The following is a 24764-nucleotide window of genomic DNA, read 5'->3' on the forward strand; positions in this document are numbered from 1 at the left end:
TGGAAAAATAAAGTAAAAGCGGAAATTGGACTTTGAAATTGAGTAAAGAACTAATTAAGCGCACTCCCGAAAGAAATTTATGCGAAAATAATTTTTTTTAAAGCTGTTAGAGAAGAAAAGAGACTATTCTTTATATGCTTGCGGTTTGGAGAGATAAACTGTGGGAAAGGAGGAAGCATCGCGAGAAGGTATCTGTGGGACAGGAGAAGAAAAAGGAAGTGCATCAGAAACCATCGAGTGGAGGCGACAGCGGGACCACTGAGGGAAGAAGGAAGTAGAAGAGCGCCATTTTGGAAGAGGGGAAGGGCATGACTTCAGTGTAAAATTTAGTGCACCTTTTTGAAGAAGGGAAAGGGCAAGACTTCAACTTTAAAACCATAGAGAAAAGATGCCCGACATTTTGGATGACATAAAGTGCCAATTACAGAAAAAACAATTTGACTTTAACAGATTAAGATAGTGGAAATAAAATGTTTAAATCACGGATTTGAGGAAGAGAGTTGACTCGTTGGAGCGGACTAAATCAAGCCCCATGATGTCGAAAAAGTACTGGCAATCGGCATTTGATAATTTGGACAAAAAGATGGTGGAAGGTAATAAAGAGTTAAAAGCCACCATGAAAGAGATGCTGAAAGATCTTAAGGAAACAATTAAATCTGAAGTGGCTGAACTGGCGAAGAATATGGAGGATGTTAAGAAGGAACTGCAAACAACGCAGCAAAAAGTTAAAGAAGTTGAAGAAAAGACAGAAAAATTAGCTACCTCTTTCAAAGTGGAAACCTCAGTGTTAAGCGACAGAATGGCTGTGATGGAGTGCAAATACATGGATAGGCAACTCAGATTTAGGGGCGTCGCGGAGGAGGAAGGAAAAACTGCCCAAGAACAGATTTTGGAGATTTTAACAGGATTTCTGAATAAAACATTGGAGGAGATTACAAATTACTTGGATGTGGCGTATAGAATTAATTCAAGATACGCAGCTCAAAAAAATTTGCCCAGAGATATGATTGTACAGTTTATTACAAAAAGAATGAAAGAAGAAATTGTTAGTAGACATTTCCAAAATCCACTGGTAATCGAGGGGGAAAAGGTGAGAATAATGAAAGAGCTATCCAAGAGAATTTTGATGGAAAGGAAAAAATATAGAGAACTTACCCAGATCCTGACTTCCGGTTTGGGATTCATGGAGGTCTAACGCAGCTCCATTTGCGGAGCTGACCGGACTGCCGTTTTAAGCGGCCGGCAAGGTGAAAATAGCCCGCGGCCGACTGCTCTCAGGGGGAGAGCAGGCAAAGAACGCTCAAGACCCTAGGGTGAGTTAGATCTCGGACGAGGGGGGGCTCTACATAACGGGTCCCCTCCCGATCCTTGAGGTCCCACCTTGCGACGGGTCGGCTACAATCTCTGCGGCAGTTTTGGGGACAATTCGGCTGGCATAAGACCTACATACCCAAGCTTCGATTGGGGGAAGAAGTGGAAAGGAGAACTTGAAATCGAAACAGCGATTACAACCCGAGGAAAGTGAAGGGAAGGTAAAGATCACTATCTTCCGATACGGGACAGATTGATAAAAACAGAGAGGAAAAAAAGTAGACTTTTAAACTGCAACAGACTAGCGAAAAGGAGGGGAAGCTTCGGCAGGAGTTGTATTAGAAAAGAGACTAAGTTTAAAGAAGTTATTAAAGAAATCGGATTATTGTTTTGAATACCTGTGGCTTTGGAGCTGTGAGAAAAAGACACCATCGCGAGACCTGCTGTGGGAAGACGGGAGACAGGAAGTGCGTAACAACAGTAGAGCGGCTGGAGAGAAGCGGCCCTTGCTGGAGGGCAGGACGAAGGGAATCGCCATCTTTGAGAGGGGAAGGGTCGCGGCTTCAGCGGAAAAGGAAGTAGGCCATATTGGATTATAAAATCATAGAGAGACCATAGAGAAAAGACGCCCGACATTTTGGACCCTTTAAAATTAATTTATGCAAGAAGACCGGGACATTTGAAATAAAAAAGGTACTAAATTTAACGCCACGGAGCTAAGGAAGAGAGCGGATTCGTGGGAGCGAGCCAAAGCAAGCCCCACGATGTCGAAGAAAGAGTGGCAATCGGCAATAGAAAACCTGGATAAAAAACTTTTGGAGGTGATTAAAGAATTTAAAGACATGAAATTGGAGCTGATCAAAGAGGTTAAACAGACAGTAAAATCGGAGCTGTCAGAAGTAAAATCGGAGCTGTCAGAAGTGAAGAAAGGTATGGAAACAATACAAAGTGATGTATTGTCGAAGGCTTTCACGGCCGGAGAACGATGGTTGTTGGGGGTTTTCCGGGCTGTATTGCCGTGGTCTTGGCATTGTAGTTCCTGACGTTTCGCCAGCAGCTGTGGCTGGCATCTTCAGAGGTGTAGCACCAAAAGACAGAGATCTCTCAGTGTCACAGTGTGGAAAAGATGTAGGTCATTTGTATCTACTCAGGAGGGGTGGGGTTGAGCTGAGTCATCCTGTAAGAGTTTCCCAGGGTGTGGAATGCTAATGGCGGGAGGCTTCACTGAATCCTGAGGAGGTTCTTTTGCATATGGATTGGTGCTTAATGTGCTAATCTTCTCTGCAGGGCTATTGTCGGGTGTGGAGTGTTTTGTTGGCCTGGTGTTTTTCAGAACTGGAGCCCATGCTCTGTTCATTCTTAAGGTTTCTTCTTTCCTGTTGAAGTTTTGCTTATGCTTGTGAATTTCAATGGCTTCCCTGTGCAGTCTGACAAAGTAGTTGGAAGTGTTGTCCAGTATTTTGGTGTCCTGGAATAAGATACTGTGCCCTGTTTGAGTTAGGCTATGTTCAGCCACTGCTGATTTTTCAGGCTGTCCAAGTCTGCAGTGTCTTTCATGTTCTTTTATTCTTGTCTGGATGCTACGCTTTGTGGTCCCGATGTAAACTTGTCCACAGCTGCAGGGTATACGGTATACTCCTGCAGAGGTGAGGGGGTCTCTGCTGTCTTTTGCTGATCGTAGCATCTGTTGTATTTTTCGGGTGGGTCTGAATACTGCTTGAAGGTTATGCTTTTCCATAAGCTTTCCCATCTGATCAGTAATTCCTTTGATATATGGCAAAAACACTTTTCCTGTTGGTGACTGTTTTTCCTTGGTTGTTTGATTCATCCTGGGTTTGATTGCTCTTCGGATTTCATTTCTGGAGTAGCCATTTGCCTGAAGTGCGTGGTTTAGATGATTAATTTCCTCATTGAGAAAGCGCGGCTCACATATCCGTCTTGCACGATCCACTAATGTTTTCATTATGCCTCTTTTCTGTCGGGGGTGGTGATTGGAGTTTTTGTGTAAGTACCGATCAGTGTGAGTTGGTTTCCTGTAGACCTTGTGACCTAACTGAGAGTTTGCTTTGCGGATGACCAAGGTATCCAGGAATGAGAGTTTTCCCTCACTTTCTTTCTCCATTGTGAATTGTATGTTCAGGTGGATGTTGTTGAGATGATTAAAAAAACTCCATCAATTCTTCCTCCCCATGGCTCCAAATGATGAATGTATCATCCACAAACCGGAACCATACACTGGGTTTCTGGGGTGCTATAGCAAACTTCTACATGGAACATTTTGAAAAAACAGCTCTAGAATCAGCACCCCACAAACCCAGTGTATGGTTCCGGTTTGTGGATGATACATTCATCATTTGGAGCCATGGGGAGGAAGAATTGATGGACAGGAAAAGTGTTTTTGCCATATATCAAAGGAATTACTGATCAGATGGGAAAGCTTATGAAAAAGCATAACCTTCAAGCAGTATTCAGACCCACCCGAAAAATACAACAGATGCTACGATCAGCAAAAGACAGCAGAGACCCCCTCACCTCTGCAGGAGTATACCGTATACCCTGCAGCTGTGGACAAGTTTACATCGGGACCACAAAGCGTAGCATCCAGACAAGAATAAAAGAACATGAAAGACACTGCAGACTTGGACAGCCTGAAAAATCAGCAGTGGCTGAACATAGCCTAACTCAAACAGGGCACAGTATCTTATTCCAGGACACCAAAATACTGGACAACACTTCCAACTACTTTGTCAGACTGCACAGGGAAGCCATTGAAATTCACAAGCATAAGCAAAACTTCAACAGGAAAGAAGAAACCTTAAGAATGAACAGAGCATGGGCTCCAGTTCTGAAAAACACCAGGCCAACAAAACACTCCACACCCGACAATAGCCCTGCAGAGAAGATTAGCACATCAAGCACCAATCCATATGCAAAAGAACCTCCTCAGGATACAGTGAAGCCTCCCGCCATTAGCATTCCACACCCTGGGAAACTCTTACAGAATGACTCAGTGAAGCCTCCCGCCATTAGCATTCCACACCCTGGGAAACTCTTACAGAATGACTCAGCTCAACCCCACCCCTCCTGAGTAGATACAAATGACCTACATCTTTTCCACACTGTGACACTGAGAGATCTCTGTCTTTTGGTGCTACACCTCTGAAGATGCCAGCCACAGCTGCTGGCGAAACATCAGGAACTACAATGCCAAGACCACGGCAATACAGCCCGGAAAACCCCCAACAACCAACAATACAAAGTGAATTACAAGTGACGCAGCAGAGAGTTAAAACAGTAGAAGGAGCGATGGAGAACCTAGCAGATACGCAACAAACAGAGATGAGGTTGATGAGGGGAAGGATGGCGGTTGCGGAAAGTAGACATATGGAGAAGCAGCTCAGATTTCGCGGCCTGCCGGAAATGGAAGGAAAGACAGCGCAAGAGCAGATGACGGAGGTGTTAGCTGAATACCTGGGGAAGGAGGAGGAGGATGTTGTGGCTATCCTAGATGTGGCATATCGTGTGAACTCGAGAATTGCAACCCAGAGAAAAGTACCAAGAGACGTGATTGTACAATTTACAACAAGAAACATGAAAGAGAAGATTGTGACTAAACAGTTTCAGGATCCATTGGAGATCGATGGCAAGACAATCATTATAATGAAGGAACTACCCAGATCAGTGTTACTAGATCGGAAAAAATATAAAGCGCTAATCCAGATGCTGAAGGACATGAAAATCAGGTACAGATGGGAGCTTCCAGAGGGTTTGTCCTTCGAATTTGGAGGCGCCAAAAAGCGTATCAGATCTGAGCGGGAGATGGAGCGATTTATAAGGGACAATGAAAAAGACTTACCAACAAGATTATGAATATGGAGTGTAAAGTATTATCTTGGAATGTAAATGGACTAAATTCACCGAATAAGAGAAAAAATATTTTTCACTGGCTACTAAAACAAAAATGTGATATTGTTTGTTTGCAAGAGACTCATATTCGAAAACAGGATGTAAAATATTTAAAACTGGGAAAATTGGGCAAAGACTTTGTAGCGGCCTCAAGTAAGAAAAAAAGAGGAGTGGTGTTGTATGTAAAAGAGGAGCTACAACCAAAATTCATAATGAAAGATGTGGAAGCCAGATTTGTAGCAGTGGAATGTACTTGGAATTTAAAGAGAGTGTTGGTAGTCGGAATCTATGCACCCAACGGTGCAAAAGAGAGCTTCTTTGAGGATTTGAGGAAGCATTTAGATGATCTTTCATATGACCAGATAATTCTTGCTGGAGACTTCAATGGAGTGACAGACTTGGAACTGGATAAAAAGACTACAATGGCACAAAAGAAAAGAGGACTATTACCAAAGCTCTTTTTTGAGTTGATTCAACAAGAGACTCTTGAAGATGTATGGAGGAGAGAATATCCTAAAAGTAGGCAGTTTACTTTTTATTCTGCAAGGCACTCCACATTATCAAGAATTGACATGATCTGGGCCTCAAAAGATTTGGCGTTATGGACTAAAGATGTAGAAATAATGCCGATGGTAGGCTCAGATCACAACCCAATTATGTGGAAGCTGGGGAAAAGGAGGAAAAGGAAAGCATGGAGAATAAATGAGGATTTGTTACAGGAAAAAGAGAATATGGAAATATTGAGAAGAGAGACAAAGTTTTTCATACAATACAACGTGAATAAAGAAGTACCAACTGATAAAGTTTGGGATGCTTATAAGGCGGTTATAAGGGGCATACTAATGGACTTAAATGGTAGAGCAAGAAAGAAGAAAGAGGAGAAGAGACAAGAGATTGAGGAGAAAATAAAAACTAAGGAAATACAGTTAAAAAAGAGACCAGGGAAAAAGAAATTATACCAGGAAATTAAAATACTGCAAGAACAGCTAACAGCAATGAGTAATAAAGAATTGGAGTGGAATCTCAAAAGGCTGAATCAGAAAGTGTTTGAGGGTGCAAATAAACCTGGGAAGTACCTGGCATGGCAACTGAAGAAGAGAAGGGAAAAGAAAACAATAAATAAAATTTGTGAAGATGACAAAACGTATTTGGAACAGAATACCATTAGTAGAGCCTTTTATAAATTCTACGCTAAACTGTATAATAAGAAAGAAGTAAATAAAGATTCAATAGCGTCATATTTGGAGAAAATGACACTTCCAGAAATCTCGGACGCTTGGAGAAATAAACTGAACAGTGAAGTAACGGATGAGGAAATAAGTAAGGCAATACAATCTGCAAATCTAGGAAAGGCGCCAGGGCCAGACGGACTTACAGCTAAATTTTATAAGACTATGGCCAATGAGCTGGCACCATTCCTAAAGGAGGTGATCAATGGAGTTTTAAGGGATCAAAGGATTCCAGACACTTGGTCTGAAGCGAACATATCATTGATCCCAAAAGAGGGCCAAGACTTGACTAGTGTGAAAAATTACAGACCTATATCGTTACTCAACAATGACTATAAAATCTTTGCGAAGATACTGGCGGAGAGACTGAAGGGGTGGCTTTCGGAAGTTATAGAGGAGGAGCAAGCAGGCTTTCTGCCAGACAGACAAATAAGAGACAATTTAAGGACAGTGATTGATGCTATTGAATATTATGATAAGCGTTGTGATAAAGAGGTTGGTTTCTTCTTTGTTGACGCTGAAAAGGCATTTGACAACTTAAACTGGGACTTTATGTTTGCCACTATGGAAAAGCTACAATTAGGAGAAAGATTCATCAGAGCAATTAAGGAAATTTACAGAGACCAGACTGCAGCAATTGTGGTGAATGATGAACTGACCAAGAAATTGACTATAAGCAAAGGAACAAGACAAGGTTGCCCGTTGTCTCCACTGTTGTTCATTTTAGTATTGGAGATTCTGATGATACAAATATGACAAGACGAGGAAATTCGAGGAATAAAAATAAAGGACTATTCATACAAGGTCAGAGCATTTGCGGATGACATAATGTTAATTGTAGAGGACCCACTGGAGAACATGCCAAAAGTGATAGATAAGATCAAGGAGATTGGAGACTTGGCAGGTTTCTTCATTAACAAAAAGAAGTCAAAGATACTATGCAAAAACATGACTAAGCAGAAACAACAATTGTTAATGGAAACAACGGACTGTGAAGTAACAAGTAAGGTGAAATATTTGGGAATTGAACTGACCGCAAAGAATATAGATTTGTTCAAGAATAATTATGAAAAATTGTGGATTCAGATTGAGAGAGACTTGATTAAATGGAATAGGCTCAATCTGTCATGGTTGGGTAGGATTGCAGCGGTTAAAATGAATGTGTTACCAAGAGTGATGTTTTTGCTACAGACAATACCAATCATCAGAGACTCTAAACAATTTGAAAAATGGCAGAGGAAAATATCAGATTTTGTATGGGCAGGCAAGAAGCCTCGAGTGAAAATGAAAGTTTTACAAGATGCAAAGGAAAGAGGCGGAATGCAACTGCCCAACCTGAGACTTTACCACGATGCAATCTGCCTAGTTTGGTTGAAAGAGTGGATGACATTAAAGAACAAGAAACTATTAGCCCTAGAGGGATATAAAAAAATATTTGGATGGCATGCATACCTATGGCATGACAAAGTAAAGGTCAACTCGATGTTCCTGCACCATTTTGTACAGAGAAGTCTATACACAATCTGGAAGAAGTACAGAATTTACCTACAAGAAGGAACTCCTTGGTGGGTGGTTCCATATGAGGTGATAGACCCGAGAGCTGTTGATAACGAAAGACAATGTTTGACTTATAAAGAAATAACTAAAATAGAAGCATCTAAACTTAGAATAAAGACGCAAGAGGAACTATCACCGAACTACGATTGGTTCCAGTATAGACAGATCAGAGATTTGTATAACTCGGACTCTGTAAAGGGAGGTATACGAATAGAGAACTCGGAACTAGAGCAGATCCTTCTTAAAGAGGACAAGAAAAGAATATCCAAGGTATACCAAGTACTGTTGAAATGGTATACTGAGGATGAGACAGTTAAAACACAAATGGTGAAATGGGCTATAAATTTTAACAAAGAGATAACAATGGAGGCATGGGAATACTTGTGGAAGACTACAATGAAGACAACGACATGTACAAATATTAAAGAGAATATCTACAAAATGATCTATCGTTGGTACATGACACCAAAGAAGATTGCGCTAGGGAATTTGAACACTTCTAATAAATGCTGGAAATGTAGGAAGCATGAGGGCTCCCTCTATCATATGTGGTGGTCGTGTGACGTAGCTAGGCAGTACTGGGGGGAAATAATAAGAGAAATGAGTGAAATTTTACAATTTCAAATAAATAAGAACCCAGAACTCCTGCTACTAAACTTGGGAATGGAGGGAATTCCAGCCCATCATAGGACGTTGATATTTTATATGACAGCAGCAGCTAGACTTTTGTATGCGCAAAAATGGAAAGTACAAGAAGTGCCAACTATTGAAGATTGGACCTACAAATTGCTGTACATGGCAGAAATGGACAAGATGACAAGAAAACTGAGAAATCTGGACTCAGGGCAGTTTAACACAGATTGGGAGAAGCTGAAACAATATCTGGAGAAGAAATGGGAGGTGGGAGGAAAACTGTGGCAGTTTGAGAACTACTGAAGTATAATAAAATGTAGAGGGGGGTGACTTTACCGGGGGGGGGGGAAGAGATAAATGTGAATTTATAAGCAGTTAGATTAACAGATTGATATATATATAGATATATATTGGTTAATAAATAGAATATTGATAGAAAATAATTAAGGATAAGGATTAAATATACGGATTGAGTAACCAACAATATTTTCTTTCTTTGATAAGATTTGTATAATGCACCAAACTGAATGTATAGACGAGTCAAATTGATTGACTATGTGACGAGAGTTATATAGAATTACCATAAAAAGATAGAATGAGTAATACATAGAGAATAAGTCAAATTGTTTGATTTAAATGTGTAAGATTTTTATGGTTTATGATATATAGGTTTATGATATAGAAATATAGAAATATTTAAAATTGGAAAAAGGGATAAATTGTTTATCTAAGATGGAAACAAAGACTTACAGTTTGGGTATATAATAAGAAAAGTAGTTAAGGATGTACTGCTTAGTATAATGGAGAATATGTATTTGTTTTAGATAGAGAAATTTAATAGAAGTAAGGGAAAAGTGACAAAGGGTTGGAAAACTGTTGGAAGTCAACAAAAGGGGGGGAAAGGGAGGGGGTTAGAAATGAAAAATTTGGGGAAAATTGAATGTAAATGTAAAAATAACGGATTCTAACCCAATAAAAAATTTTTCAAAAAAAAAAAAAAGAACTTACCCAGATCCTGAAGGAGCTAAATATAAGATACAGATGGGAGATACCAGAGGGTTTGAGTTTTGAATTCAAATCAACTAGAAGAACCATCAGATCACAACATGAGATGGAGATGTTCTTTCTTGACAATGAAAAAGACTTACCTAAGAGACGCAGAATATAATTGAGTGTAAAGTAATATCTTGAAATGTAAATGGACTAAATTCACCTTCCAAACGCAAGGCTATTTTTCATTTGCTATCTAAACAACAATGTAGTGTAATTTGTTTACAAGAGACCCATGTCAAAAAACAAGATCTAAAATATTTAAAATATAGCAAATTGGGTAGAGAATTTGTGACTGCAACTAAACAAAAAAGAGGAGTTTTTTTGTATATTAAAGAAGAGCTACAACCTAAAATGATATTTAACGATTTGGAAGGCAGATATGTGGTGGTGGAATTTATTTGGAATTCACAAAAGATTTTGATAGTGGAAATTTATGCAACAAATGGTGTGAAGGATAATTTTTTTAAAGAATTGATGAATCAACTAGATCAAGTGACATATGCTCAAATAATTTTGGCGGGCGATTTTAATGGAGTGGCAAATTTGCAAGCAGACAAAAAAACAAAGGGAATACAAAAGAAAAGGGGACTACCACCAAAATCGTTTTTTGAAATACAAAATCAGGAGAATTTAGAGGATGTTTGGAGAAGAAGTAATCCTAAGACTAAGCAATATACTTTTTTTCTGCGAGACACTAATCTTTATTGAGAATCGACATGATCTGGGCTCAGTGAGCTCAGATCACAACCCAATCATGTGGAAATTTGGAAAACGTGTGAAAAAGTATAGATGGAGAATTAATGAAGACTTATTACAACACCAAAGCAACCTAGATATGTTACAGAAAGAAACCAGATTTTTTATACAATACAACTTAGACAAATCGGTGCCAACGGATAAGGTATGGAACACCTATAAAGCTGTTATGAGAGGCATCTTAATGGACTTAAATGCATGAGACAAGAAAAGAAAAGAGGAAAAACGGAAAGAAATTCAGGAAAAAATTAAAGTTAAAGAGATGCAATTAAAGAAAAGACCAGGGAAAAAGAAATTACATCAAGAGATACGGATGTTACAAGAACAAATAAGAGTTACGGAGAATAAGGAATTGGAGTGGGAATTGAAAAAGCTAAAACAAAAGACATTTGAAGGGGCCAACAAACCGGGGAAATATTTAGCTTGGCAATTGAAAAAAAGAAGAGAAAAGAGAATGATAACTAAGATTGTGGAGAATGACAAAATGTTAACGGACCAATCAGCTATAAGTAGAGCGTTTTACAAGTTTTATGCTGAATTATATCAGAGTAAAAGGGTGGATGTGAACGCTGTTGACCAATATTTGGATAAAATTAACTTACCGGTAATATCAGAAAAGTTGATACAAAAACTAAATGCAGAAATAACTGAGAATGAGATTTTAGAGGCAATACAATCGACAAAGCTGGTGAAGGCACCAGGACCTGATGGGATAACGGCTAAATTTTATAAGGTAATAGCTAAAGAAGTGGGACCTTTCCTGAAAAAAGTGATGGATGGAATATTAAAGGGACAGGACATACCAGAAACATGGAACGAGGCAAATATAACACTGATTCCGAAAGAGGAGCAGGACTTGGCTAACGTGAGGAACTATCGACCTATAACTTTACTCAACAATGACTACAAAATTTTTGCTAAAATATTGGCAGAAAGACTGAAAGAATGGTTGATCAAGTTTATAGCAGAAGAGCAAGCAGGATTTTTGCCAAACAGACAGATTAAAGACAATTTAAGGACAGTGTTAAATGCAATAGAATATTATGACAGACATTGTGAAAAAGAAGTTGGTTTCTTTTTTGTGGATGCTGAGAAGGCGTTTGACAATTTAAATTGGGATTTTATGCTCGTCACAATGGAGAAATTACAGATGAGGAAAGGATTTATTCAAGCAGTAAGAACAATATACAAAGACCAACGTGCAGCAATTGTGATAAATGATGAATTAACTTAAGAGATTAGAAATACAGAAAGGTACAAGACAAGGGTGCCCATTGTCTCTATTGTTGTTTGTTATGGTTTTGGAAATTTTGTTAATGCAGATACGAGAGGATGACGAAATAAAAGGCATGAAGATCAAAGGATTTACATATAAAGTAAGAGCTTTTGCAGACGACGTAATGGTCATAGTAGAAGATCCGATTCAAAATATGCCTAAATTGTTGTCTAAGATAAAAGAGTTTGGAGATTTAGCAGGATTTTATGTCAATAAAAGAAAATCAAAGATTTTGTGTAAGAACATGACCAAGCAAAAACAACAAGAATTAATGGACATTACCAGTTGTGAGGTAACACATAAAGTGAAATATCTGGGGATGGAATTAACTGCAAAGTATATTGATCTATTCAAGAACAATTACGAGAAGCTGTGGCAGCAAATAGATAGAGATATGATCAAATGGAGTAAGTTAAGTCTGTCATGGTTAGGAAGAATAGCAGTAATTAAAATGAATGTGTTACCAAGAATTATGTTTTTATTGCAAACGATACCAATAATAAGAGACAACAAACAATTTGATAAATGGCAAAGAAAAATATCGGACTTTGTATGGGCTGGGAAGAAACCCCGAGTGAAAATGAAAGTGTTATGCGATGCTAAAGAAAGAGGGGGACTACAACTACCAAATATACAATTATATCATGAAGCAACATGTCTTGTCTGGATTAGAGAATGGATGTTATTAAAAAACCCTAAGCTCTTAACACTTGAAGGTTATAAAAAGCTCTTTGGTTGGCATGCCTATTTGTGGTACGATAAAATTAAAGCCGACTCTATGTTTTTGCATCATTATGTAAGGAGAAGCCTCTTCACTGTTTGGTTAAAATATAAAAAATATTTGGATGAAGGTATTCCAATGTGCGTGGTGCCACTGGAAGCTATTGACGCGAGAATAATTTATAAAAGAGAGGAATGCTTGACTTACAAGGAGGTGCTGAAAGTGGAACAAAATATGATCAAGATTAAAACAAATGAGGAGTTATCCTCCCACTATGGATGGTTTAAGTATAGACAGATTAAAGATTTGTATGACTCAGATTGTTGGAAATCTGGATTTAAATTGAAAAACTCTGAATTGGAGGAATGTATATTGGAAGATGGCAAAAAATTGATATCTAAAGTTTATAAGATTTTGTTAAAATGACACACAGAGGATGAGACTGTTAAAGTACAGATGGTGAAGTGGGCTATAAACTGTAACAGAGATATAACAATGGAGGCATGGGAATACTTATGGAAAAATACTTTGAAGATATCTACGTGTACCAATCTTAAAGAAAATATCTATAAGATGATGTACAGATGGTATTTAACGCCAAAGAAGATAGCAAATGGGAATAATCAAATGTCAGATAAATGCTGGAAATGTAAGAAACATGAAGGATCGTTTTATCATATGTGGTGGACTTGTGAAATGGCAAAGCAGTTCTGGGGGAATATTATAGAAGCTATGTCAGAAATTTTACAAAGGCAAATAAGTAAAAACCTAGAATTGCTATTGCTAAATTTGGATTTAGAAAGGGTTCCTGTACAAGACAGAACACTAGTATTTTATATGACAGTGGCGGCAAGGATTTTATATGCTCAGCTCTGTAAGACGCAAGAAATACCATCCATAGAAAATTGGATACAAAAATTGCTGTACATGGTAGAAATGGATAAACTAATGAGGAAGCTAAGAGAACAGAATTCAGAAGAATTTTTTAATGACTGGGGAAAATTGAAACAGTATTTAGAGAAGAAATGGGACGTGAAGGGGGAGTTATGGGGGCTAGATAATTATTAATTGAATAACTAGAGAGGAGATGTTGATCTTTACAAGAAATATAGATAAGTTAGAAATGTAATTTATGGTTTAGAAATGTATTTTAATATAGAAAGCATTTAAAGAAGGTAATTAAGGGTATAAGAATTAATTATAGAAGTTAAATAGAGATATTAGATGTAGAGGTGGACAGCGGGTTGGAAAACTGTTGGAAGTCTAAGATAAGGGGAGGAGAAAGGGTGGGGGAATAAGAAAACAAGGGGATTAATGGAAAATCTGTATTTTTTTCCTGTCTTTTATTACTCACCTAATAAATTTTTTTAAAAAAACAAACAAAATGGATGGCATTAGATAACAGCAGACATCTTCCGTGTGGAATTCCAGGGAGCTGAAAATACAGTAGGCTGGCTGAAGCTCCAAGGAGCCGAAGACTCCACTCAGTTGGGAATGAGCCTGCCAGCTAACAGTTCTGTTCGTTTCGATATTTCTTCGTCCCAGCCAATATTTATGTGGTCTTCTTGATTAATTTGATCCAGCATCATTTTATTGCGTTCAAAATGCAATAAAAAAAATGCCCGCCAAAAGCTTCCTAACCAAATATAAAATGGCCGCCAACGTATGCCTGGAACACAGAGTCCCACTAAAATGGCCACCGCTTATGCCTATAAGAAGGCCGTAACCAGCAATAAAATAGCTGCCCCTTCTTTATGAGCTGTTTGAAGATGAACCTACAGCCCCCTATAGGGCAAACCCTATCGTACATACAATGAAAAAAGTATTAGGGGTGACTAACCAACGATTGGCCCCCAAGCGAAAGCTGTATGTGAGGAGGAGGGAAGGCTGCATGAACCCAGGCAAGCCTGCACAGTAAGCCTCCCAAACAGCCCCCTTAATAACCCCTCAACTGAGGCACCAATCGCTAAGAAAAATGGGGGGGAGTGATAAGCAAAAGGACACTGTGCCGTCAGCCCAGGAAAGTAAAGCCCCAGCCCTTCCAGCCCTATCCCCCCCCCCCGGTGGGGAGCAATGAAGCCAACCAAGCAGCCCTCAGCCAGCAACGGGGAGGCAGGAGCTGCCTAACAAACTGCATGAGCATGGTAGAAAAACGGGGGGGGGGGGCAGGCACTGCGCCGCACGGAAACAGAGATGTGCATCCCAAAAGCACTGATCCTGCACGCAGCGCAGAAAAACAGCACCGGAGCTTCTGCTGCTCGCTACTCGCACGGCCTGCTTTGATCCGCTGTGCACTGGACCGCCTGCTGCCTCTCAGCTGTCCTTCGGCCCCAAAGTGCTTGGGAGCAAGCGAAAACACTCTGCTTTGTCTGAGCACAAGGCGGCAAGTGCCGATATGGGGGCAGGGCTGTCCTGTTAAGGCACTTAGCCCTGCCCCCCCCCCCATGCGACCCAAAGAGGCTGGGGAATGCTGCCACTTTTCCTCTGTGGTGGCAAATGTGGCCCCTGGCCTCAGGCCCTTGGCTGCCAGCTGGGTGGGGGCCGAATAATCTCAGTTTCTACCGCAAACTAAATATTATTTAGAGAAACCTTTTCCAAAGATCTTTTTGAAGTTTTGTAGATCTGAGTCTCTTTTGTGTCATTAAAATGGTAGCATGAGCTTTCTTGGAATTGAGGAACTATAGCTGTTTGCCATAAATATTTAAAAAAAATGAGAATCTAACAGGTGCAGGAAGCAAGCACTTATTCCACTGTATAGATCCCAACATGTTTCTAACAGTTAGTTCTTTATCAAGGAATGTGAGATAACTTTATCAAGGAATGTTAAAGAACTCCATCAGTGAGCATTGCAGGAGTTATCTGGTCACAGCTCTTTTTGAAGCAAATTAACAAAGATGTCCCACATTCCCCCAATGAAGAGCTAATTGTTCAAAACACACTGGGATATACACACATTAGAATAATTAATTTGCCTCCTGTACCTGTTTAAATAGTCATTTTTTTCTTATTTTTTTAGCACTGCCTCTGTGTTGTAGTTTTGCCATAAATATAGCCTAGAAAGTAAAGAGACCATAAAGAGTTTCCTGTTTAGGACATTATAATGTAATTAATATGTCAAGCCCTCCATGCGTAGACTGCATTACCACACTAATGTGAAGAAGTAACAACAACAAAACAGTGAAAATGGAAAAGGTCTAAAATGTATTCATGAATTGTTTCATGAAGTGATGCAGTCTTTGGAATGCTGTCAGGCATAATCTAACGATCCACTCCTCTTGCAGACATCAACATTGAGTCCATTAGGAAAACTTTACTCTTGAATTAATGTTACAGGAATACCTTATTTGAAGCAATGCAGCAGGGTATAGGAATATTAATTTTTTTCTTTGCCCTTCCATGTAAAAAAGGTTTGTCAAGTGAGGTTCTCCATGGAAACTGCAACATTTCATAAATAAAACATGGATTCTACAAAATGTTTCCTTTCTTATATACACATTTGTATTTCCCAAAATGGTGAAGCAATCATAAAATATGCAGCAATAATGTTGTTGTTTCATGATATTCATGCCTGGAATGTAACTGTCATCTATTATTACGAATTGCAGTTATAATTTTGTTTTCTCTTTTGAAAGAGACAGCAGCTACTGTTGGAGTGTAGATGTTAAATGTTTTGGAACATGACTGCTAAACTTTCACAATTGCTAATGTTTTAGAGTTGTTGATTTCATCTTTCAAGAACATGCTGCTTATATCCTGTTTCTTAGTTTTATGATAAAGCAACTGTTAACAACTTCTGATATAAGTTAAAGAACAATGGAGCAATTTGAGTAGTCCCTTTTTATTAATTTTATTTGGGAATCTTGTCGAATTGAAAACTGAAAAAGAGATTTGAAATAATGTTAGATATATGACAGCTTGTCATATGAATAGACTGATGTCAGTTAATCAGTTGTTAGGTTAAGAATCTTTTATGGGGAAAATAATGAATATACATATATTTCTCTGTGCTGTACATAGCTAAAATTACTCTGTGTCCAACAGAAAATTGTACACTGCTGCTTAGGTTTGTCAATGCCAGGTTGGGAAATTCCTGGAGATTTGGGGATGGAGCTTGAGGAGAGTGGACTTTAGGGAGGGGTGGGACCTCAGTGTGGTGTAATTCCAGAGTCTCCACCCTCCACAGCAGTCATTTTTCCCCCAGGGGAACTAACCTCTATCATCTGAAGATCAGTTGTAATTCTAGGAGATCTTTGGGCCCCACCTGTAGGTTCACAAATCTACCACTGCTTCTTAATTGTTCTAGATATAAAAGTTTTGTGTTTGATTTCAGGGGCAATGCATGCTAGACAATGCACTGTTCTGTGAAAAATGTTCTCCTTAATGTATAAAATAATGTTTCCCTTTTTTTCTCATTGCATTTGTACTGACTGCAAATACTATGCCAGGGGGCAGACGCTCTTGTGACAAATCACACTCTTAAACAAAATGCACACTGTTTAAGAGAGAATATATCACCAGTGAAGTAAATAACTATTATTTATGCACTGTTTACCAAATGCAGGAGAAACAGAAGGTCATAGATTACTGTACCTATTAAAAGTATGTTCAGTTAATGTTTTTTTACAGTGTATGTATGTAAATTGACTTTTGGATTTTGACTATTGTATTTACTAACAGCCGGATCTTAGTAAAACAGCTTGTAGAATAGATTTCCTGTAAGAGGAAAGTTGCTACATTGAAGAAATTGTTTGAATTAGTACAAAACATCTACATATTCTTCTTTGCAAGTGTGGCCTGCTGAAAACATTCCAGGATAAACAAAAAGAAAAATATTTGTGTTGAATTATATCTGCTTAAATAAGGTAAAGCAAGAAAAATACTGAACTTCTACTGTATCTTTTTTTCTTTTGACTTTAGTTAGTCCAAATCAAAATGCTAGGCCCTGCAAAAAGCCGTGTTCTCTCAGGATGACATGCTCCAACTGTACAAGCAGCGGTATGGAGTGCATGTGGTGTAGCAGTACAAAACGATGTGTTGACTCAAATGCCTACATAATCTCTTTTCCATATGGACAGTGCCTAGAGTGGCAGACCACTACCTGCTCTCGTAAGTATTCATTTGAAGTGAACATTGTTAAGTCTGGTAATTAGTAAGAGCATAAAAATATAGTAAGAGCAATTATATTTCTGTAGCCCTTTATCCTGAAGACACCAAACATATTATGTATATTAGCTTGCAATTCCTGTAGCAATCCTGTTAGGTATTTTTATTTCCATACTGATGGAAGTCTGTTGCCTATTGGTATCTAGTGACCTTGCAGCCAAGATGAAATTTGAACCAACTCATAGCTATTCAGTTAGGAAAGGTCCAAGTCCTCATAGCTCTGCATGTAGAAGGCCCCATATTAATTCCTGAGCATGTCTGGATAAATTATTATTTTATTTTATTCTGTTTATATTCCGTTCTCCCTGCAACCGAGCTCAGAGCGGATCATAAGTGGTAATAAATACAATAAAAACAGATAGCATAAATTAGATTAAAACAAATCAGTCAATGTAATAAAGTCTAAAATGGACAGTCGCGCCCATATTACACATCACCAAGCATTAAGTCACAGCTGTGGGATAGGGTGGCCAGCTAGGACTTTGGAGAGCCACTGCAAATCGGAAGAGACACTGTGGTACAGCCTAGATGACCCATAAAGCAGTTTCCTATTTTCCTTTTCTAACTATATTTGAAATGCTGATTTTATCTGTGATTGTTGAGTAATATAGAGAAGCTAAAATGTATTTTTGCTTATCCTTTCTATAGTTCGTTATAAACCATTTCTAATTTATAGACTATTTTCCATAAATGAGCTGGGATCAGAATTTCTTGCCCGCACCCATTAACATACCATACAGCATGAAACATACACTGTCACATTGTTTAATACATTGTCTAGTAATTGGGAAGACTTCCAAGAAAGACATTGAATAAAAATCTGTGATTATAATACTTAAATTGCAAGAATAGAAATCTTGAACTAAATCAGAAAATAGTTTTTAAAAACTCCACTATGTAGCTTTTAAGTTTTAACAACAATAACAACAATAACATTTGATTTATATACTGCCCTTCAGGACAACTTAATGCTCACTCAGAGTGGTTTACAAAGTATGTTATTATTATCCCCACAACAAACACCCTGTGGGGTTGGTGGGGGCTGAGAGAACTTTTAGAAGCTGTGACTGACCCAAGGTCACCCAGCTGGCTTCAAGTGGAGGAGTGGGGAACCAAACCCAGTTCTCCAGATTAGAATCTTGCGCTCTTAACCACTACACCAAACTGGCTTTTGTGTTTTAAAAGCTATTTAAATCGTTGGGTTTTTTTTAAAGTCATGCGTATTTTGTTATACACACATACCACTTGATGAGTAACAGAAATTATTTAAATGCTACAATTCCATCTCTTAATGAAAGAGAAATAAGCAATTTCCCCACGACTATAACAGGGAATAAAAATCTCTTACAGTTCAATCAAATGTACATCTGCTTTAAACCAGCACCTTCCTTTTGAATAAAGTAACAAAAAGTATCATGAGGGGCTTAAAGGTAATTCTACCTTTAGATCTACTCAGAATCTTACTCTGGTCTATTCAGTGGGGCTTACTCCCAAGAAAACTGGCAGTTTCCCCAAGAAAACTGCTTTTTCTTTTTTTGCTTTTTCCTCCCAGTCCACGACTGAAGGTTTATATGTCTCTAGTTTTGTTTGGCTCCAGGTGGTTACTGCCCCCCCCAATTGGGTTGGTGAAAACATCGTGCCTACCACTTCCTCTCTCTGGCTTTCATGTTGAGGCATGCGAGAAAAGGCATCTGCCAGGAAGTTAGATTTGCCAGGGAGGTGCTTCAGTGTGAAATTAAATTTGGAAAAGAACTCCACCCACTGGAGGTGCTTGATGCCTAATTTTCGTGGGGTGCACAAAGCTTCTAAATTTTTATGATCAGTCTAGATTTTGAATGGCATTTTCATCCCCTCCAACCAATGTCTCCAGGTTAAGTTTAACTGCCGAAGCTTCTTTGTTCCACACTGCCCAGTGCCGCTCGGCTTCAGAGAATTTTATTGACACATAAGCACAGGGGTGCAGCTTCCTCTCCTCATCTACTTGTAAGATAACTCCTCCCATGGCAATGTTGCTAGCGTCTACCTGTACCACGAACTTTCGATTCTTATCAAGGTGACTTAGGATAGGTTCTGAAGTGAACAAAGTCTTTAAGTGCTCAAAAGCCTCTTGACACGCTTCTGTCCAATTTAATTTAGCACTGGGCTTCATCCCTTGAGGTCCTTTCCCCTTGGTTTTTATCAGTTAAGGGTAAGGATATTTGAGCAAAGTTTTTTTTATGAAGGGACTATAGAAATTGGCAAACCCCAGGAGTGATTGTAACTGTCTCCTGGTTTTCGGGGGGTCCCCCTCCACCGCTTGAATTTTTGCGGGGTCCATTTTTAACCCTTGCTTTGAAATTCTGTATCCCAGGAAATCCAACTCTTCCTTATAGAATTCACATTTAGATAATTTCACCGGCAGGTCATTGTCCCAGAGAGTTTTCAGTACCTGATGTACTAGTTTGACATGGGACTCATAATCTTCCGAATAAATCACCATGTCATCTAGATAAACAAGCACACCCTTATACAAATGTTGGTGTAGGACCTCATTAATTAGATTCATAAACACCCCTGGAGCCCCTTGTAATCCAAATGGCATTACTTTGTATTCAAATTGCCCAAAAGGGGTATTAAAAGCAGTCTTCCATTCATCCCCCTCCTTTATTCTCATTTGGAAATATGCATCTTGTAAATTCAGTTTCGAGAAGATTTTTCCTTGAGACACCACTCCCAACAAGTCTCTAATCAGGGGAATGTGGTAGGCATTGGACAGCTACACCGCATTGATCCCCTGATTATCAGTGCACAGTCTCAACCCCCCATCCTTCTTTTTTGCAGAACAGCACTGGCGCAGCATGAGGGGAGCTAGCTGGGCGGATGAATCCTCTGGCTAGATTCTTGTCAATGAATTTCCGCAATTCCTCCCGCTCCCCTGGGCTTATTGAGTAAAGCTTCCCCTTTGGCAGTTTTTGCCCCAGGATTAGCTCTATGGCACAGTCAGTAGCCCTATGAGGGGGAAGTTCATCGGCTTCCTCCCTGTCAAACACATGGCTCAAGTCTTGGTATTCTGGAGGGATTTGCTCAATCTCCTCCTGAGTTAGGAGAGCAGTCTCTAGAGGGGAGGGGGCATTTGGACCCCACGCTGGGTTCTATACATGACTTCAACAATCCCCCACCCCTGCAAAACATATTACTCTGGTTTTCCACTTCACATACAGGTCATGGTCCCATAGCCATCTTATTCCCAATACCAATGGGAATTTAGTGGCATCAGTCATGACAAAAGTTCTAGCTTCCCAATGGTTCCCCATTCCCACCGGGACCATTTCAGTTTCTGCATTGGCTGGGACTCCTGTCACTCGAGATCTGTCCATCTGTTCAAATACAGTGAGGTGGTTCAATTTACATACATTCAGCCCCAATCCTGTGACTAGGACTGGGGCAATCAAATCCCAAGTGCATCCGGAGTCAATTAAGGCCCGCACTCGAATGTGGGTCCCCCGCTGGGTGTTAACTATAGTCACTGGCATGTAAAGTAAGGCCCCTTTCGATCTCACATGAGGCAGCTGTGGTACCTGGTCACAAGGCAGTGTCATGACTGCAGCATGGTCAGCACACACAGTCAGCTGGGTTCCTAGTAGGCTGCACTGGAGCCAGTCATCATGCCAGCCTCTGACAGGGTGTGGGAGTTCTGAGACCAGCAGGAGAGTTGCCCAGCCTCCCCTCAGCTCCACTCAAAGGCCCTAACAATCCTAGGAGCCACAGGAGATGGGGGTGGGCTGGGGAAATGGTGGAGCTTCCCCAGGCGGTGCTCCAGCCCCTGGCTCTGGGACTGACCCACATACTAGGGGTGGGTCCGGGGAGTGGGTCTGGAGATGAGGGAGTGAGATAAAAGAGAGCTTTGAAAGCAGGCCAAGAAAGAGAAACAAGGTGCTGTGAGGTGCTGTGAGGTGCTGTGAGGGGCTCAGAAAGAGGGAAAGAAGACAACAGCCCTCTGGGAGAGCAGCAGAAGCTGAGCGTGGTGCAACCCTGCCCTGCACATCCCTGTGGGAGGCCTTGTGGAAGGGTCAGCAGGATGGAAGTTGGTCAGGAGGGGGACCCTTAGGGCTCACATACTTATACTAAGTATTGTTGCGCAATACTTTACAGATGTCATCTCTTTTCTATGTTGTTGCCACACATTTTTTTACATGCCTACATTGCAATGAGTCAGGTCAAATTGAGTTCTGCCTGCTCTGTAGTCTACTTCAGCCATTCCAGATATAAATACATTCAGGGGGTACCTTTGCTGATGAAATCAGATGAACACTTGAGGGCTACTATGTCAATATGATATTCCTCAGATGAACGTGCTTGAACCAGGAATCTTCTTGTCTGAGACAAATTGTGTCTATCCTGAGTTACTAGGGACACATAGAGCCCAATTAAGGTGAGGAAGGGAGTAGAGTCGATAGGTTGTACAATAGGTGCCTCTGAGAATAGGAAGATGTCATGATACTCCCTCCTGTTTGGATGGGCTTGATTTATACAAAGACCGTTACCAACCCAAGAGAAATCACAACCTGACAACAACAGCAATGTGATTATATACTGCCCTTCTGGACAGATTAATGCCTATTCAGAGCAGAGAACAAAGACAGTGCTATTATCATACCCACAATACAGCTGGGGAGCTGGTGCTGAGAGGAGTGGCTTACCCAAGGCTACCTGAAGAGTTCATAGCAGTAGTGGGAGTCGAACCAGCAAAGTGCTGATTCGGAGCCCAGTCACTTAACCATTATACTATAGTAGCTGAAATGAGGAATAGATAGGAATCCCATTTCCCCAGTGGGGGCAGGGGATCTCCCAGTCCCAACTTTCACCCCCTGCTACCGCTTACCTGACCAGCGGGGAGGAAAGGCAGAGAAGAGGCCTCCCAGGCATGCTCCAGGTGTTGGTGCGATGATGTCACTGACTTCATCACGCTGCCCCAAGAGCGCACTCATGCTTTGCATCATGAGGGAGCTGCCAGGAAAAAGAGAAAGTAAGTGCTGGGTCCCCTCTCCTGCTGGGAGGGTAAGGGGACCTGGCAACCCTAGGAATAGAACCTGGTGAAATGAGGAATAAGAGCGTGCAAAATAGAATTCCTAAGTTGAAAGCATACATGGAAATCACTGTTTCGAATAATTAATTTGGGAATCTGTAAAACTGACCACTTTTATTCCATCTGCTTGAAACTTAGGAGTTCTTTAGATTAGAGGGAGGACTGTGTTCTGTGCAAAGTTGGTGCCATTATCTTTATAAACAGCTGCCTCAGATGAATAGATTTTCCATTGAAAATAATCATCCTGAAGAAAAAACACATGGATTTGACTCCTGGACTGGTAATATCCTACCTGGAAATAAACAATTATGATAAATTCTCTTCCACAAAGTCCAGATCAGAAATTATAATGAAAAATTCTCAGTGTGCAGACCTAAAGAGGAGGTTTTGCAAAAAAAATATTATTGCTTGCAACATGATCTATTGTGTAACGTAGAATGTCCTCAATGTCACCGAACCACAATATTCAAATTTTAGCTCTCTGCTTACCTACCCTGCCTGTTTAATAAACCAGTGCTTCCTGCCTGCTCCAGGTTCCAGCTTCACCCCCAGCCATTGATTATAGCCAGAAAAAAGATTGGCTAAGGGCAAAGCTACAAGTGACGAATGACACTTGAACGGCAAGTGTATTTCTCCCTGTTCTCTTGCGCTCCACTCAATCCACTTGCCGTTCAAGTGTCATTCGTCACTTGTAGCTTGGCCCTAAGTCTCAGTTATGGTTTCGGCTATTGTGGTTCTTCTGACCTGTCCCTAACATATGCCTGATGCTAGAGTATTGGCATCAAGTATCATCAAGCTCTGAGGGAAATATCTTGCAGCAGCTTCTGAGATCTAGGAGCTTGTGGTGGTGAGCCATCTTCATAACTTATACCTTTGAGAAATGAGATTGTTTAGGCAATAGTGTCTTTCTTTGTGCTACAAAGAAGAAGAGCAACAAGAGAAGTGTGTTTAATTTAGCTGTTACTTGAGGGAGGTCTATAAAATTGCATATTCAGTAAGTATAATGTGATTTATTGGATGTCAGTTCAATATCATATAAAAGGAGCTCTCTAAAACTGTTTTGTATTCAGCCAATAAAAAAAAAATTAAATCTCCGTAAAACATTTTACCAGAACTGAGCCATTTGGAAGTTTGAAGGGAAAACAAGTAAAATGACTATTCCCATAAAACATTTTTCCTGAGGCTTGTATTTTTTAAAAAGAATGATAAATTATTTTAATTCTTGCCCATTTGCATAGAATGTTCATATTTACTTATTGTATAATAAGAGTGAGGACATTGTTTTGTCACTTTGCATAGCAGAATATTTAACTTTTGTTAGTCTTTTCTGCACATTCAGAGAAGTATGTAAAATAAAACATCTTCACATTAAATATGTGCATATGAGAATGGCCTGTTAATGTTCATATCTGTAAAATTCATTTTGTTCTTTGTTTGTATTACAATATTAACATACCTTTGGCCCATCTATAAAAGCTGAAGAAGAAAGTGATTCTTCGGCATAACTGCTATTTCTTTTCTGTATCCTTTTATCCCCATACTGCATTAGCATTAAACCAGGATATGCATGTTTCAGCTTATTGCCAAGCTCATGCATGCATCTCTCTGTTCTCCTCTGCCATCTTGCACAGGTTGCCCCTGACATACTACTATAGTTGTATGGATTTTGCCTGAGTTAGTTTCCCTCTCTACAAAATGGGATGCTAAATATAGATTAAATATAGTTTATGGTTTAGAGGGGATATGGGACTATGATTAACCATCACACTTGTATTAGTATGTCATGGGTAACCAAAGTTACTTTTTAAGGATTTTTTTCACAATAAGGGTGAAAAGAGGATTGACTCACTCTTTTATGGAGATTTGGATTTGTGTCTTACTTGATTTGTTGAATTAGTATTTGAAAAAGCACTTCAGTGTTATAGGGAAAACAATGGATGGCTGCTAAGAGATGTGCAGTTGCCACCCCAGCCGGAAGGAAGAGACAGACACAGGCTTGGAAGTAAAGGGCCGTTTATTAAATCACCATAACATAAACAAGGCAAGGGCCAACTAAGCGGTACAGGTCAAACCCTGGGGTCAACTCCGGACCTC

The 24764-nt window shown here is 39.8% G+C and overlaps 1 protein-coding gene across 1 annotated transcript in view; it reads left to right on the forward strand.

The window, feature by feature from the left end:
* Positions 1-24764, forward strand: part of ATRNL1 (attractin like 1) — a 981827-nt gene that overhangs the window by 225191 nt on the left and 731872 nt on the right. Inside the window, exon 17 of the mRNA XM_054982776.1 lies at positions 17360-17548. Coding sequence (XP_054838751.1) covers positions 17360-17548 — 189 coding nt within the window. The remainder of the gene's footprint in view (positions 1-17359; positions 17549-24764) is intronic.

Source organism: Eublepharis macularius, chromosome 6 (assembly GCF_028583425.1).
Source record: "Eublepharis macularius isolate TG4126 chromosome 6, MPM_Emac_v1.0, whole genome shotgun sequence".
NCBI lineage: Eukaryota > Metazoa > Chordata > Lepidosauria > Squamata > Eublepharidae > Eublepharis > Eublepharis macularius.